The 18,250-nt window shown below is 45.9% G+C and overlaps 1 protein-coding gene across 1 annotated transcript in view; it reads left to right on the top strand.

Moving 5' to 3' along the window:
- The first annotated feature begins 17,896 nt into the window (after positions 1-17,896).
- Positions 17,897-18,250, top strand: part of RGCC (regulator of cell cycle) — a 30,526-nt gene continuing 30,172 nt past the window's right edge. The window contains exon 1 of the mRNA XM_039523566.1: positions 17,897-18,084. Coding sequence (XP_039379500.1) covers positions 18,048-18,084 — 37 coding nt within the window. The 5' untranslated portion in view covers positions 17,897-18,047. The remainder of the gene's footprint in view (positions 18,085-18,250) is intronic.

Genomic DNA, 18,250 nt, shown 5'->3' with positions numbered 1-18,250 from the left:
TTACTTCTGCACCCACAGCCTGTTTTACTACTGCTTGATAATCTCCAACAAGTGGAGTATATGTAGGGGCCATCACTTGAAGTGGCAGTTATTTACCTGTAACTTGAGGTTCTTCAAGATGTGTGGTCCCTGTCTGTATTCCACGACCCACCCTCCCTCTCCTCTGCTGCAGATTGTTTTGAACTGCAGTAAGAACTGGAAACTGGAGATGCATCAACCCATACCACTTTTGATGTCCTTGGTTCGAAATAGGAGGAGAGCTACAGTGCATGTGCGGGCCAATGGGGACTGCCTGAAAAAGATTCCAGAATCATGCTCATGGTGCACATGTGTATCGCATGTGTGGAATACAGATAAGGACCACATATGTCAAAGAACTTCCAGTTACTGGTAAGTAATCTCCATCTCTTTGTGCTGAGATGATCTAGGATTCTTCCCCAGTCCATTGTGTCAATTGCAAAGAGAACATGTCTGTCCTTTTACAGGGAATTGTGGGAAGGCATTGGAGGACTAGCAGCACCTTCGTGATTTAGCCTCACTGAAAAGTGGGTAAATTCCAGCTCAAGGTAAAGTGGAACCTGGACTCTAATTCCTATCCCCAGTTGCGTAAACTAGGTTGGGCTTAACGCCCTCCAAACTCGGATATGTGTGGATGGTAGGAGTCCAGGTTGATTGTGCAGTGAAGACATACATTGAGTGTGCTGATAATGTCTAAAGTTACTCCTAGTTAAGAGGATTTTTTTTAAGTAGTGTGGGGAATAAGAGGTATTAGGTAAGAAAACAGGAAGGGGGGTGGTTATATTATAGGAAATGGATAAAAGTAGTAAGGGATTGATAACATACTCTAAATGAAAAAAAGGGTAATACAAAATAAATAAGGAAGATTGTAAACTTCTTGGGGCAGTGACTATCTCTTTGTCCTGGGTTTTTACAGCACTTAGCACAGTGGGGTCCTGGTCCATGATTGGGACTCCAAAGCACTATGGTTATACTAAAACCAAATAAAATCTTGGAAAACCAAATAAAATGAAGTGTTAACTTGGGGTGAACTAGTACAACGGCACAGGGGCATAAAGGGGTCTGTCCTTTGCTCAGGAAGATTCTAGTTCTATGAGATTTAGTATTTAAAAGAGTTAACTCTTCCTCATCTATTTATTTAGCTTGTACACTGTTTAGGGTAGCGTTTCTCAAATGCGGCCATTTTCTTTTCCTGCAGCCACAACAGCCTCCTGGGCAGTGATGGGGCAAGGGAGAGGGTATCAGCCTCTACTCCTCCCTCCATGTTGTTCCTGGATGTGGTGCCCTGCACCACCTCTGGAGACGGGTGGGGCACAACATTGCAGAAAGCTAGGTGGGTTCTCAACCCACCTTGGAGGCAGGGGGAACCCTCGAGCTTCAGCCCTGGGGTGGTTGGTTGGCAGGCTCCAACAGTGGGATTTCGAGAGCCTGGCTGTGGGTCTTCGGGCGCCAAGCCTCAGCTCTTGCCATGTGGCCCTAGCTTTGGGCTCTGGCTCTAGCCATGTGGCAGCAGGTGCTGGCCTTGTGTGCTGCCCCCTGGCCCAGACCATGTGGCAGCAGGCTCCGACTCCCAATTTCAGCTGCGTGGCAGCTCTGACCATGCAGCTATGGGCGCTGATCCCTGCCTCCAGCCATGTAGACTCACCATCCCCCAGGCCCCCGCTGCCTCCCCCTCTGACATGTGCCCTCCCCCAGGGCTTAATTTGTCCTGGGGCTTACTGATAAAAGTAATATTAAACATACAAGTATAACTTTTCACAGCAGACTTACTAGCTAGCTGGGAGGCTGTGATAAGTGATACTTGTATGTTTGTTAATATCACTTATCAGAGCCTCACAGCTAGCTACTAGGTGTGCTGTGCAAAGTGGTATTAACGAACATACAATTATCACTTTTCACAGCATTATTTTTATTATTGAGTCCGCAAAAAAACCAAACCCTACATCAATAAATTACAAGGATTTGGATATGTATTTGTGTATATTTATTTGTTTTTCCTAAAGTTAATTAAGCAAGAGTTGTTGTGGGAAACCCTGTTTTGGGGCAGGAACCCATCTCGTGCTTATGACCCTTTGACTGCACTCCTGTCCCTGTTCTTTTATTAGTTGTCCCCCGCAATTAGTGGGTTTCTGGGGCCCTGTGGAACCTCCCCTTAGGCTGGGGGGGGGGGGATCCGTTGCCCGCCCCATTTCCCGGAAACCCAATAGATACATGTATCTAAAGCAATGAGATATTGGTTTTAGTAGTGCCCCCCAAAAAACTGTTGTTTCTAGAACAGACCCTTAATCATTGTCTTTTATTGATTTCTTGTTCTATTGTTGAGAAGGGGGTGGTGTTAACGTGTTTTCCTCTTAAACACAGAAGGCTGTAGAGGGGGAGAATGGCCTACTAGTTATGGCGGTAATGTGAGACTCACGAAACCAAGGTTCAATCCCCAGGTTAGGCAAATTGCTTAGTCTCACTGTACCTCAGTTCCCCATCTGTAAAATGGGAATTAATAACTCTTCCATGTCTCTCAGCATACTTGTGAAGCTAAATATGTTGTAGGTTCTGAAGTGCTTGGTTGCTTTGGTGGTTAGAAAGGGCCATGCTGTTCTGAAATAAAACAGAAGAGCGTTGTTCCCCTTTGGAGCTGATTCAGTGAATGCTCTGCACGTGAGACCCCAGCTGACGAGAGTGAGCATTCCAGACCTGGTCCCTGATTCTCTACCGCCTTGTGTGCAATATTGGGTGTAAGCTGCTACTACCCAATTCAAATGATAGATTTTAAACTGTGCACAGGTGTAAATGGCTACACAAAATGCAGACTAGTGCTGAATGAGGCCCATGGGCAACAAGCACAGCAGGACAAACCCTTTGTTTATAGCTTTTTGTTGTTGTTGTTCACTTTGAGAAAAAGATGTTGAAGGAATATTCTAATACTGTCTGGATGGCTTCTCTCTAGAGATGGTGTCCAGCTGCAGAGTTCACGTTCAGCACCCTTTTTGATACACCCAAATTTCTGGGATGTTGAGCTCTGCCTGTTTTGATTCAGGCTTTTTGCTTTTTCTTTATCCTCATTATCCTCTGGTACAGGGGTCGGCAACCTCTGGCATGTGGCTCACCAGGGTAAGCATCCTGGTGGGCCGGGCCAGTTTGTTTACCTGCCGGCTCCGCAGGTTCAGCTGATTGTGGCTCCCACTGGCCACGGTTCACTGCTCTGGGCCAATGGGGGTGGCGGGAAGCCGTGGCCAGCACAAACCTAAGCCCGCGCTGCTTCCCGCTGCCCCCATTGGCCCAGAGCGGCGAACCGCGGCCAGTGGGAGCCGCGATCGGTCAAACCTGTGGAGGCGGCAGGTAAACAAACTGGCCCGGCCCACCAGGATGCTTACCTTGGCGAGTCACGTGCCAGAGGTTGCTGACCCCTGCTCTGGTACCTTTCTCTTTGGTAAAGGTATTTGATTTTTTTTTTCAAATTCCATCCAAGCCTGAACCACTTCCTTTTTGAAAGAACCTGTCACCAAAACATTTCCTTCTTTCGTACCAAATGTGGATGTTTATAAATCCCGGGTATTTTGTAAGATATTGATCCTTAAAACTGCTACACCTTGTGTGATAAATGAAGCGGGGGGGGGGTAACTTCCTGTTATGGACACCCAACCAGCAAGTTAGCTACAAAATTCCTGTTAGTAGATGTTCTCTACTTGCTTTACCTTGTAAGGGTTGAAAAAAGCCAATAGGTAAAAGGAAGGGAGTGGGCACCTGACCAAAAGAGCCAATGGGAAGGCTAGAACTTTCTAAAATTGGGGGAAAAAACTTTCCCCTTGTCTGTCTGTTCTCCGGAGAGAGGAGACAGAACAGCAATACTGTAAGAAGCTTTAAACCAGGTATGAAAAATCATCAAATCATACCTCGAAACTACTTATCTGAAACCCCAGATATGTAAGTAGATCAGGGGATGTCTAGGAAGATGCAATTCGGTTTATCTCTTTATGGCTTGTGGACTCCTCTGTGCTCCCCCAGGTGCTTTTATTTTGTTTATAAACTTTAAGCTGGACCTCAAGAAAACCATTCTTGATGCTTAATTATTATATTTGCTCTTTTTAAATCTAGCAATAGCCTAAATTCCAGATGTATTTTCTTTTTTTGTTTTTAATAAAATTTACCTTTTTTTAAGAACAGGATTGGGTGTTTTGTGTCCTAAGAGGTTTGTGCATATGTTGTTTAATTAGCTGGTGGCAACAGCTGATTTCCTTTGTTTCTCAGCTCTTCCCTGGAAGGGGGTTTAAAAGGCTTGAGGGTACCCCCTAGGAAGGAATTCCCAAGTGCTCTTTCTTGGATTCTCAAAAGCGGGTGGAGGGGAGAGGGGTTTGCACTTGGGTGGTGGCAGCTGTACCCATCCGAGGTCAGAGAGAAGCTGTAACCTTGGGAGTTTAATACCAGCCTGGAGTGGCCAGTATTAATTTTTAGAATCCTTGCGGGCCCCACCTTCTGCATTCGAAGTGCCAGAGTGGGGAATCAGCCTTGACACCTTGATAGATAGAAAAGCAATTTTCTGTAAAATTTTCAAAAGCGCCTAAGTGACTTAAGTACTCAGAAGTTTAAGGCTCACTGAAAGTCGACAGGATTTAGATTTCTAAGCCTAGATCCTCAAAGCTATTTAGTCACCTAACTCCCATTGGTCTGTGCCTATATCTGTTTTGAAATCAGGACTTAAGATCCAAGTTTTTTGTCACCTAGAGGCCTGCACATGGTACACCAGGCATGAGGCATGTGTTTTTTTTCAGCTGGAGAAATGTGGTGAATAATACCAATACACAATTTTAAAACTCTAAATGTCCTACGATAGCTTCTCTAATTTGCAGCATAAACAAAATAAACTTCAACCACAAAATATAGTCTTTGTGCAGCCAAATATATTCTGTATTGTAGCTCCATAATAAGTTATTTACAGTATACAATTGTACCTTGAGAGTATACAAAGAAATGCTCTGTGGCTGAATATCGATGTCTAGATATTGGAACATGAAAGAGCTTCAGAGAATCAATTCATTAATATTTCTTCAGGCAACTGAGATCCATAGAGGCCCAAAGAGGTAAGCCCAACATTTTCAAATGTGGGTGCTTAAAGTTGGATTCCTATATCCATGTTTTGGTGTCTAAATGAAAGTGATCTGATTTTTCAGAGGTGCTGAGAATCAGCTACTCCTGCTAAGATTTATGGATGTTCAGAACCTATGAAAAGCAAGCCATTTTTACTTAAATGTCCAAAATGTGGATTTAGGAGACGGTTTTAAGAGTCCAGTTTTGAAATGTTGACTTATATTATTATTAATATATAATCCCCTTAATACAACACTTGATATTAGGCATTCATTTTTTAGCTTCAGGGGGGAAGGATAGCTCAGTGGTTTGAGTATTGGCCTGCTAAACCCAGGGTTGTGAGTTCAGTCCTGGAGAGGGCCACTTTGGGATCTGGGACAAAAATCAATACTTGGTCCTGCTAAGTGAAGTCAGGGGGCTGGACTCAATGACCTTTCAAGGTCCCTTCCAGTTCTAGGAGATGGGTATATCTCCAATTATCATTAGCAGCATACCATGACATATGGCTTGCTACTTCATAGAATAGTGCATGCTATGCCTATCACTACATTGAGAGGCACACTACTAAATGCTGAAGTATTCCCACATGTTTTGTAGAAGCAATTTCTATTCATTTGTGATTCCTCATATGTGATGTTCTGACATTATTCAACAAAATAAAGGCTACTTATATTTTTAATGCAGTTATAATAAATGTGTTCCTTGTAACAATGGTACAAGGAAAAATAATTCAACTTTTTTTTTGTTGACACCTCAGAGAGCATGTAGACAACGGATGCCTCATGACTTAGCAAAGCACGTAGAACATGTGATCCCCAACTTCATGTTTGAGACTAACTTTCCATGCACATGGACTGCAGGATATAAATTAGAGAGTGTGACATCATCCCCTTGCCTCTTTCCTGCCCCACATTTCTGGATTATGATTTCTAACAAAGAGCTTTGAACAATGGACTGAGGACCCCAGTATTTGGGATGAACAAGAGAGACTTATTACCAACTGACAGATTTAACATCACTGCTGTTACCCTGATCTACAAACTCTGAAATCAACTGTAATGTATAAAATTCATTTTAACCTCTTAGTAACTCTTCCTTTTTTATATATATATTAATAAACCTTTTTGTTTTTAGTTACTAAGGGATTGGCTACCAGCCTGGATTTTGAGTAAGATCTGAAGTATATTTCAACCTGGGGTGTGTATGTGGTTCTTTGGAACTGGACGACCCTAATATATGTGATTTTTGCTTTTAATAATCATTTATCACAGAAATCTGGCTTGTCTGGGTGGTACATGAGGGGCTAGAGGGCCTGAAGGCCACTGTCTGTGGCTTGGAAGTGCACATTTGTTACTGCCTTGATGAAATTTGATGAGACTGTACCACTGGTTAGGGGTACATATCCTGTTTTCTGGCAGTCTGATCTGAGATTGGTGCTCTTAGCTGTGTCCCATACCAGGCAGCGTGACAGGGGGAATGAGACTCAAGGCTTAAGTGGATTCTTCATGTCATGGTGTAATACAAGCTATGTTCATAACATAGTTCTAGATTTAACCTGGACTTGCAGTCTGGGTTTAGTATGGGTCTTAAATTGTACACATATATTTTTGTCTGTGTTCTACCATTATTCAACTATTGTTATTTTCTTTCATTCCTGTCTTCTTCTGTAAATATATTAAATATACTGTGACTACAAATCAGCAGAAATAACCTTATAAACGAGCACTAGAAGGCAATTACAAATGGATGCATCACAGAAGATTAGGGATGAAAGAGACCTCAGGAGGTCATCTAGTCCAATCTCCTGCTCAAAGCAGGACCAAACCCAACTAAATCATCCCAGCCAGGGCTTTATCAAGCCAGGCCTTAAAAACCTCTAAGGATGGATACTCCACCACCTCCCTAAATAACCCATTCCTGTGCTTCACCACCCTCCTAGTGAAATAGTTATTCCTAATATCCAACCTAGACCTTCCCCACTGCAACTTGAGACCATTGCTTCTTGCTCTGTCATCTTTCACCACTGAGAACGGCCTAGCTCCATCCTTTTTGGAACCCCCTTCAGGTAGTTGAAGGCTGCTATCAAGTGCCCCCTCACTCTTCTCTTCTGCAGACTAAATAAACCCAGTTCCCTCAACCTCTCCTCTTAAGCCCTGTGCCCCAGCCTCCTAATAATTTTCATTGCCCTCTGCTGGATTCTCTCCAATTTTCCACATCCTTTCTGTAGTGGGGGGACCAAAATTGGATGCAATACCCCAAGTGTGGCCTCACTAGTGCTGAATAGAGGGGAATAATCACTTCCCTTGATCTACTGGCAGTGCTCCTACTAATGCAGCCCAGTATGCCATTAGCCTTCTTGGCAACAAGGGCACCCTGTTGACTCGTATCCAGCTTCTTGTACACTGTAATCCCCAGGTCCTTTTCTGCAGAACTGCCGCTTAACCAGTCGGTTCCCAACCTGTAGCAGTGCATGGGATTCTTCTGTCCTAAGTGCAGGACTCTGCACTTGTCCTTGTTGAACCTCATCAAATTTCTTTTGGCCCAATCCTCCAATTTGTTTAGGTCACTCTGGACCCTATCCCTACCCTTCAGTGTATCTACCTCTCCCCCAGCTTAGTGTCATCTGCAAACTTGCTGAGGGTGCAATCCATCCCATCATCCAAATAATTAATGAAGATGTTGAACCAAACCAGCCCCAGGACTGACCCCTGGGGCACTCTGCTTGATATCGGCTGCCAACTAGATATAGAGCCATTGATCACTACCCGTTCAGACCAATGATCTGGCCAGCTTTCTATCCACCTTATAGTCCATTCATCCAATCCATACTTTTTTAATTTCCTGGCAAGAATACTGTGGGAGACTGTCTCAAAAGCTTTGCTTAAGTAAAGAAATATCATGTCCACCACTTTTCCCATATCCAGAGAGACAGTTATCTCATAGAAGGCAGTCAAGTTGGTCAGGCATAATTTGCCCTTGGTGAATCCATGTTGACTGTTCCTGATCACCTTCCTTTCCTCCAAGTGCTTCAAAATGGATTCCTTGAGGATCGGCTCCATGATTTTTCCAGGCACTCAGGTGAGACTGACCAGTCTGTAGTTCTCCAGATTCTCCTTCTCTTTTTTAAAGATGAGCACTATCTTTGCCTTTTTCTAATTGTCTGGGACCTCCCCCAATCAGCATGAGTTTTCAAAGATAATGGCCAATGGCTCTGCAATCACATCCGCCAACTTCCTCAGCACCCTTGGATGCATTAGATCTGGCCCCATGGACTTGTTCATGTCCAGTTTTCTAAATAATCCTTAACCCAGTGGTGGGCAGGCTGCATGCGGCCCGTAAGGCTAATCTGGTGGCAGGCTGCGAGACAGTTTGTTTACATTGACCATCCCCAGGCATGGCCAACCGCAGCTCCCAGTGGCCACGATTTAAAATACAGCCAGCTCTCCTGGACTCCTTTCCCCCTTATATTGGCCTCTCAGGGGATCCTGCTCATCAGTTCCCTGCATCGCAAAACAGCACTCTGAAAACAAGTTATTTTTATAAAATAGAAGATGGAAATAGAAAATGAGCATATGGGTGAAGTTTCTGCCATAGATCCTCCTTCAGGCTGGAAAACTAGATCACAGTTTAGTTGGCTCTGTTTTTTTCCTACTATGACTTGTCACAAAAAATATTCCAGGGTTGAGAAGAACTGGCAAAAACAAAAGCTCTTTTTGATTAAACTGAAATGCAATTGTCTAAGATCATCAGAGGAGAGGGCTGATCATCACTGACCCCAACCATATGGCTATTTCTCATGTATGCAACTCTTGGATTAGCCATGAGGTCTGCTTTGGAAAATGACGGCATGGTTATTTCTCAACACCAGACATGCAAATCCCTGTGCTCTGATTGAGTGTGGGTTATTTAGTAGCTAATCAAAGCACAATAATCTTTTTGTTCTGCTTGTCCAGTGCCTAGAATAATGGGGTCTTGGTTCCTGCCTGGTGCTAAGGCACTACAAATAAGCAAACAGTAAGTAATAGGACAGTACAGATATTTATTGATAACGGTAGTATGCAAATCCTTTGGCTGCTGCTCTCACATGCACAACCATGTGCCCATACCAAACAGGCTGTCTCTGCTTCTCCCTCCCACTCTGTTATTGCACATGAACCTGGTTTGCAGCAACAGCCCTGGTCCTGTTTCCCCTGATGAAATGTTTTTCTCCTCCTCCTCCTCCTCCATTATTTTGAATACACCTGCTTCAATGGCTGATGCATGCTGATAAGTGCAGAATCCAGCCGTTCACTCCTCCCTATGCTCCCTGTAACCATTCTGGTTTTAGTAGGCTTTGAATGGACACAAGATTTTACACATCTGTACAAGGGTAAAAATAACACACTTTCTTCATTTCAGAAGTGAAAACATAAAACGATGGACTGCTTTAGGGTTATTATAGTCTTGTAATACAGCAGTTAAAATTAGTTTTATATTGCACTAACACATAAATGTCTTTTGTCATAGTGTTTTTTGTTAGTCCCCTTTTTAGCGGAGCGGTTAGCAAATATTTGGGGTCTTGTGGATTTTTTCCAGTAGGAAAAAAAACTGCACCTCAGGTGCTTTCAGACATGGGTAAGGACTATGTACACCCCAAACAGACACAGTCTCTCCAAATGCATCACAGTACCTCCAAAAGTTCTGGACTCTCTCTCAGGTGATGGAAGGACCCACTGAAGGTCTGCGTGGGAATCCCATTCCCACATTCTCCACCCTCCAAGATCCTCTCAATACACGCCTCCCTTTTGGGATGCAGGGCTCACCTCCACGGTGTTACAGCCCAGGGCAAGTGGTCTACACAAGAGGCCATGCAGGAGCGTCGCCAGAGTTTCTGGCGCCCTAGGCAGAATTTGGGGGGGGGATCATTTTGTGCGCTCCCCATTGGGCGCGCAGGAGCTTCCGGTACCGCTGCCATCGCGCCGCTGAAGAAGGACTCTCCGCTGAAATGCCGCAGGCGACAGCGGCAGTCATTGAGCTGCTCAATTGCCTGTCGCTGTTTTCCGCGGCACGTTGGCAGAAGGTCCTTCTTCGGCGGTGCAATGGGAGCAGAACCGGAAGCTCGGGAGCGCACAAAATGCCGCCCCCCGAATCCTGGCACCCTAGGTGACCACCTAATGGAAGCGCCGGCCCTGAGGCCATGCTCCACATCAACATCCTACATCTAAGAGTAGTTTGATAAGCTTGCCAATACTTCCTTCACAACATACAGGGTCACTTTATCAGGATAATGCTGGACAACAGGGCAACAAACTGCCTAGGTCAAGTGGGCAAACTTGCCCAGGCCGCCAGAGTACAGTTGCAGACTCTCTGAACAGGAACTTCCACCCGGACCATGAATGGGAGCTCAATGATTCTGTCTTCCACAGCATCTGGATCTGCTAGAGCTGGGGCCTACCAGAAGCAGACGTCTCTGCTAATCCAATCAACACAAAATGTTACCCCTTCTGGGAGCCAGAGGGACCAGCCTGCCGGATGCTTCCCGGGATGGGAGCTGCCCCAGGTAAGCACTGCCAGGACTCCCTATCTCGCCCCCTGGCAGGTCCCTCTGGCTCTTAGGGTAGGGGGGCTCTATGTGCTGCCAGTGCCTGCAAACCCCGCTCCACGGCTCCGGCAGCTCCCATTGGCGCTTTTCCCAGCCAGTGGGAGCCACAGAGCTTGCGTTATGGCGGGCGCAGCACGTGGAGAGTCTGGAGACTCCCCTCACCGCTCTCACCCTAGGAGACAGAGACCTCCCAGCAGGGCTAGTGAGTGTGGCCAGGGAAGGGGGCAGAATGTGATGGAGTGAGTGTCTGGGAGGTGTGTGGGGGGTGCTGGGCAGTGGGGGAGTTGCTGTGTTTTGGGGTGCTAAACAGTGGGCAGGGCTGGCTCCAGGCACCAACACAGGAAACAGGTGCTTGGGGGGCCAACAGAAAGGGGCGGCACATCCAGCTCTTCGGCGGCAATTCGGCAGCGGGTCCCTCTCGGAGGGAAGGAACGGTAGAGCTGCTGCCGAAGTGTCACCGATTGCAGCTTTTTTTTTTTTTTTTTTTTTGCTGCTTGGGGCGGCAAAAAAGCTGGAGCCGGCCCTGACAGTGGGGGGCTGTTGGGGGGTGCTGGGAAGTGGGGGAGATCTGTGTGTGTCAGGGCACTGGGCAGTGCGGGTCTGTGTGGGGCATTGTGTAGTTGTGGTGCGGCTATGGGGAAGGGCACTGGGAGGGAGGAAGGAAGAGAGGGAGAGCAAATCTGTGTGAATTGGGAAACGCGAGTGGGGGGCTTCTGTGTGGGGTGCTGGGGAACTGTGGTGGGGCTGTGGGCAGGGGGGCGCTGGGTGGGGTGTGCGCGCACAGCACTGTGCATTTGTGGTGGAAGGGGTTGTAGGGGGCTCTGGGCATAGTGGATCCAGGGGGCGCTGGGCAGGGGAGCTGTGTGGCACAGCATAAGCCCACCCCCAACAGGAAGGTGCATCTGGTAGCACAGGGCCAGGCGGACCAGTGTGCCTCTGGCTCCGGTCGGGGCTGAGCACCTGTTTCCCCCGCCCCCTCCCCCCCAATGTGTCCTGATATTTTACTCTTGCGATCTGATCACCCTAGTAGGTGCATACAGTTGGGAGCCCACATGTGTGTCAAAAGCACAGTAGTACCTCCTGGGAGCCTTGCTATTTGGCAACAGAAGAGTGCCTGCTAATGTTTTTAAATTCTTTCCCTGCTGTGTCCTTTACAGACACATGCCAAATCAGTAGAGCTGCTTCAACTAGCTGCATGGCTCAGCTTGCAAGGTTAAAAATGTAATAGAAAAACATAGGTTGGATTGTAAACATTGCATCATTGGCTCACAAGGAGCTGGCGATGCTGTGGCGAATGTTCAGGAAGGAGTACACTTCTTAAATACACATTGGATTGTTCCCTGGAAGAAGGGAGGGATTCAGTAATTGAGGTTTACATTACAGGTCATGTGTTGGATAGTTCTACTGAAAACAAAAACTAATATACTTGTCAGTCTGCAAGGACACGTACAGAGAGTACAGAGGCCACTAGCAGATAGCCAGAAGCTTTAGTAGCTACTTTTTTCAGCTGACCAAATGTAGGGCCTTATCTGCTCCTGTTGTCATGAATGGCAAAACTTCCATCAAATTCAGTGAAAGCAGGGTAGGGTCATTAAACAATATTTATGCAGCTGCAGCCAGTATGTTGATGGATGTTGTTAATACAAACCCTTTCTTTAGAATGGATGGGCATAAAGTTGATTTCTTCATTTGTTGTCATGCATAAGCTTATGGACCACGCTGAAAATTAAAATTCACCAGCTGAATCCCAGCTGCATTCACTATAACTTCAGACTGCTTCAAAGACAGTAGAAACAGTTGTAGGCAGCTAACATAGACATATTAAGACCTTTGCCTAGAAAGCAATTAAACATTTAAAAGGACACTGTTCAGTAGTTTTAAGCCTCATATTTAGGGTTTGTTCTGAAAAGAAAACAAAAGACTCAAGAAGACAAGTGTACACAACAGGTCTGGGACTGAGGAGAGGAAGATTCTGAAACCATTTATACTGCATGCATAGAAATGTTTTTGAAATTTTTAAAATTGAAGTTTTTAAATTGTCAGTGTTAAAAACACTTTAAAAAAATTAAAACCATCCAGTAGTGTTGGAAATCCAAAGAGAAGCACCGGGAGATAGTGCATGAATAACTGTGAGGACTGAAAAAGGCGGGGCCATGGGGGGTCAGACACAAACTTGGCAGTTCAGCTATCGACTTTCTATGTGATCTTATCCACGTTACTTACGGCTGAATTTTCAAAAGTGGCGCTTGATTTTTGGTGCCTCTGTTTTTGGGTACCCAAATTAAGACACCTTGGGACTGGTGGGAACCTTGGGAACCTAACTATAACCACCCAAGTCTGAATATCTTGGCTTAACTGTGGTTCCCTTCTGTAAAATGGGGATAATACCTCTCTCACAGAGGAACTGTGAGGCTCTATAATGTTTGTAAAAGGCTTTGAGAACTTCAGATGAAAGGCCCTATCGATGAACAAAGTGTGATTATTATTTTATGAAGAGAAAATGACTGCTCTTGCTTTGTTTACTTTACTTTGATGAAATGCAAAAACATACAGGGCAAATTTTTCAAATGTGCCTACTAAGTGACTTAGGAGCTTAAGTCCTATTCTCAAAAGTAATTTAGGTTATTAGAATCGACATTTTACTGATTCAGTTATACTTAGGCTCCTAAGTGACTAAGACACTTTTGAAAATGAGATTTAGGCTCCTGTGTTACTTAGATACTTTTGAAAATTTTATCCAAATAGTGAAACTTAGATTATTTTTAAGTTTCCCACTTTAATAATCAATGTTATTTGTCACTAGAAGTAGATAAAGTTTGATTATTTTTATTTCAATAGCCATCCAAAAATATGCCTATTTGAACAAAATGTTTTCATTGTGAAAAAAGCAAAAGTCTCTCATTTCACGTTTCAAAGTTAAATAAGTCTTTGCAACATTTTACAAAATATGCAACACTTTGTAAGCACAAAAATTAGTGAAACAAAACTGTAAATTTAATGAAAAATAGTCCATAATTCCATACAGCCCTGTTTGTAACACAGGTGGTTGTTGTGCTTGTGTTAAACTCTGTCTTTAAACACCTCTCATAAGCCCCAAACAGCAACAAGAGCAGTGTTCAGATTTTTAACCCCCTGACATCACAATGGATATCTGCACTTGGTGCCAGATGCTCAGCAGGTTTAAATGAGCATAGCTCTACCAATTTACACCAGTTGAGGATATGGGCCCTAGAGTTTTGAAACTATGAATTCTTTTCCAATCACATGCTCAAGTCTCCTGCTGCCTCCTCTCACCTCCTTCTATCTCATTCTTCACCCCCCACTCTAACAGCTTCATCCCTTTTGTCTTTTTACTCTCCACTTTTTTACCCCATTTCCCACCTATATCACCCCCCCAAAATGATCACTTGCAATGTCTCTTTTATTACAGATGGAACGAAAGAATCCACCTAACAAGCCGTCGATCAAACTTCACACTCACCACTTGTTTGTATGTTGTATCCCTTTTTCCAACCCTTTGTCTGTTTTTGGTTTTGTTCTTTTTTTGTCTTTTTAGCATCTATATTGTCCAGGGGAGAGACTTCATCTTCCTATGTGCTAATACGGTGTCTAATACAAAGTGGTTCTGATTCTGAATGGGGACATTGGGTGCTACCACAATTTGAATAATAATAATAAAAAATCATTGAGACATATTTCAGAGTAGCAGCTGTGTTAGTCTGTATCCACAAAAAGAACAGGAGTACTTGTGGCACCTTAGAGACTAACAAATTTATTTGAGCATAAGCTTTCATGGGCTACAGCCCACTTCTTCGGATTCATAGTATGGAACATATATTGAGGAGATATTATACACTTACAGAGAGCATGAAAAGGTGGGAGTTGTCTTACCAACTCTGAGAGGCCAAGTTCAGCCATGCTACTTTATCACCCTGGACTTGTGCAGCAATCCATTGCTCAGGCCTATATTTATAAATTATACTTAATTAAAACTTTTATTTTAGGTAAGGCTGCGAGTTTGTCACGGAGGTCATGGATTCCGTGACTTCCATGACTTCTGCAGTGGCCAGTGCACCTGGCAGCTGCTGCTGGGGTAGTCTAGGGCCACTGCACCCCAGCAGAAGCAGGAGTTTGGGTGTGTGAGGGAGCAGAGGGTTGGGGCACAAGATGGGGTGAGGCAGGCTCTGGTAAGCGCTTACCTCGCAGGCTCCCTGGAAGCCGGGAAATCCCCCTCGCTCAGCTTCTAGGCAGAGGCATGGCCAGACAGCTTTGTGCACTGCCGGGAGCTGCGAAGCCAGTGCTCTGGGTGGAGGCAGTGTGCAGAGCTGCCTGGCCATGCCTCTGCCTAGGAGCTGAGCGAGGGGGATGTCCCCGCTTCCGGGGAGGTGCGGAGCCAGGTAGGGAGCCTGCTGGCCCCACCAAACTGCCCCCCCCAAGCACCAGCAGGGTCATGGGCCGCTGCCCGCCCACCCCCAGCACCTGAAGCACCCCTGGGCCACCCCTTCTCTCTCCCCCCCCCCCAATTTAGTCAGGGGCATATAGTAGAAGTCATGGACAGGTCACAGGCCATGATTTTTTGTTTACTGCCCGTGACCTGTCCATGACTAAAATGTAGCCTTAATTATAGGTGATAAATATTCAAGGCAGTTTTTGAAACACAATGAAATGAGAGTTTCCATATAATATCCTCATTACATAACTCTGATAACTCTGATAACAATCAGTTAACTCCATTAGGAACCCATATGTATTTCACTGTTCTTGGCCAATGAAATGACATATCAGTTTTACTTTTGTTTATAATTAGTTTCTACCAGGTCCATTTTCTGGGTCATATACACTAACACAATGCTGTTGTTTTTGGGTTCAGTAATGCAAGGTAAAATTTAAATCAAACCCTTCTTTTATAAATCCTTGTTTAATATCTGCTACATTTTAGGGTTAAACCAAGTTGACACTATCCCCATAGATGAATGTTTACTATCATTCAGGTATATTTAAAACTCTGATACTTTCCATTCTGTGTCTATCTATCATCTATCTATCTATATCTATATCTATATATATATAATAAATGTTCTACTCGAATCTGGGGAAATTCTACAATGGAATTTTTCATTTTTATTCTACCAGTTTTACTCTGACTTTAAAGGCAAAAGCAAGTATCTTTCTTAGGGCATGTCTTCACTGCAGTTATTCCAAATGATTAACATCTGGGTCTGAGCACCCAGGTTAGTATAAGGTGGATCTGAGTGGCCACATACCTCAACACTAGTGCTGCACTTGCCTGTGTGAGGTGCTAGGATTTCTGAAGGCATATCCCACAGTTCTTAGCACTTCAGTAAGCTGAGCCACTCTGATTCTTTCCCAGTGAACTTTGGAAAAACTTGTCTATACCTCTGTGTACATTGGGGGAAATATGGAAAGGCACTGAAGTGTTTTAGCCTGTCTTCACTGCAAAATATGCTGGGTTAGCAGCTGGAGATAGGGCGTACTCAGGCTTTAACCTATATCCTGGACAGGCTGGCTAGCCATGTTGAAACTGATCTGAAAGCATCACCATATTTGGGGAGAAGGTTGTGTGTGAATTGGAGCTGAGTTACGGATGATACATGAGTAGGAGCCAGAGTTAGCTGCAGTGAAGACAAGCCCTTATTCAAATAGCTCTAAAATATTTCAAAACATCCCAGATGGTTATCTGATTTATTCAACTCTTTGGATATTCAAAGCTTTTCAGCCTTTTTTCCATACAAATTCCTTTTGACGGCATGAAGCATCAGCAGCAGGTAAGTACCCTGAGTAGGTGCAGTAGTTGGATGTTTATTATATGAGAAACAGAAGTGAAACTGCTAACATGTTACAGTATTTAAACAACAATAGTGATAATTAGGCCATAACATTAACACCCACGTGATAAATGGGGGAATATAGACTCAAAAGCATTGCATTTAGGTGCTTTCTGAAAGTTATCTTCATGTCTAGATGGGCTCTATCACCATGCTAAGATTGTGATAAAAATGCCTTCATTTTGGCTAGACAACAGGCAATGCTATTGGATCTGTACTGGTCGAGCATTACAGGTCCCCAGTTTATCTAGTGTAGATTCAGCCTTAGTTTTTTTTCTCTCATTGGTGCTTTCAAGCCTTTTTTGGAACTGTCTTGCTATGCAGTGTCCTGCTGGAGTGATTGTGACTTTACCTAGTGCTGCTGCTCCAGGTACGTCATTACTAGACTGTGAGCCTCCCTGGAGCTCTGCTGACACAAATACCCCCACTAGAGGAAGTCAAAAGGCTAATAGAATATCGATCATTGCTCTGATTTTATGGAACATGACATTTCTTGGGTCTCCTCTTGCCCGTGCGGTACCACCAGAAGGTAAGGTCCCAAGGTGGAGGAGTGCATGCTGCAGCAATACCTCTTCTAGTATGAAGTGTGCTGCTGAGCCAATTTATATCCATTCACACGCCCCCCCCTCGGGCATTAAATCAACCTTTAACAGGTTTTGCCTTGATTTTACAGGGAGCTAGATAAATAGAAATATATATATATTGCTAACAGAAAGGCCCTGCCTCAGTTGTAGTTAAACTCTCATTGTTCCTGCTGCAGCCTCATGTTGCTTTGGAGTAGTAAAAGGAAACAAGACAGGTCTTGTACTTTGTAGCACAGGTTATAGCCCAGGCACTTGATGTGCTATTAGGAAGCTTTGCCCACAAACCACGCGCACTCAGGCAGGAGCTGTGACGGCTTCTCCGTGCCTATCTGCCCTAGACATTCGTGCCTTGTCCCACTCTACCGGGAGCTGCGTTTTTCTAACAGTACGTTGCAGCGGCTCCAGCCAGCAAACGCCTCCCCCCCCCCCCCCAGCACTGCGGCGTCTTTCTGTGGTGGAAGCGGGCTGTTCTTTTGCTGGGGAGGTGGGTATGGCCCGTCTCTCTCGCCCAGTCTCTGCGGAGGACGCAGGAGGGAACCCCAGCCGCGCAGTGACAATTTCAGCCTGATGTTCAGGGCTAGGCGCCCACAGCCCCGGGCCAGGGAGGGTGGCTTGGGGGGGGCTCGGAACTCCCGCCGGGGGGGCCCGAGGCGGGCACGTGGGAGGCCCCGGCCTCTGTGGGGCCGGCAGGAGGTTGGACACGGCGGCAGGGGGATAATCCAGCCCCTCCGGCGGGCCGAGTCCTTCCCACTTCGCCGCCCCAGCGCGATAGCGGCAGCAGGGCTCGGCCGTGCCCCCTCCCACGCCCGCCTCCTCCCACGTCTGGCTGCGCCGCGGCCGCTCCCCGGCCACGGGCTTATAAGAGGCTCCGGCTGGGGCTGGCCGCAGTTGGGGCTGGAGGCAGAAGGCGGCGGGGAGAGGCGAGAGCCTGCGGCCATGAAGTCCCCGCAAACCAAGAGCGCGGCCGGCACAGGTGAGCGCGGCTGGCCCGGGCCCCCCTAGCGAGAGCCACCGTCGGGGCTGGCGGGAGGGAAGGAGGCGGCAGCCGCTGCGGGTTGCGGGGTCGGTGCCCTTCGCCTCCCGCCCCCAGGACAGGCTGGCACCGGGGCCGCGCGGTGTCCGCAGCCGCAGCCGGGAGC

This window comes from Mauremys reevesii, linkage group 1 (assembly GCF_016161935.1).
Source record: "Mauremys reevesii isolate NIE-2019 linkage group 1, ASM1616193v1, whole genome shotgun sequence".
In the NCBI taxonomy this organism is placed as follows: domain Eukaryota; kingdom Metazoa; phylum Chordata; order Testudines; family Geoemydidae; genus Mauremys; species Mauremys reevesii.
The sequence above is the reverse complement of the archived record's forward strand: the minus strand, read 5'-3'. Positions and strand labels throughout refer to the sequence as shown.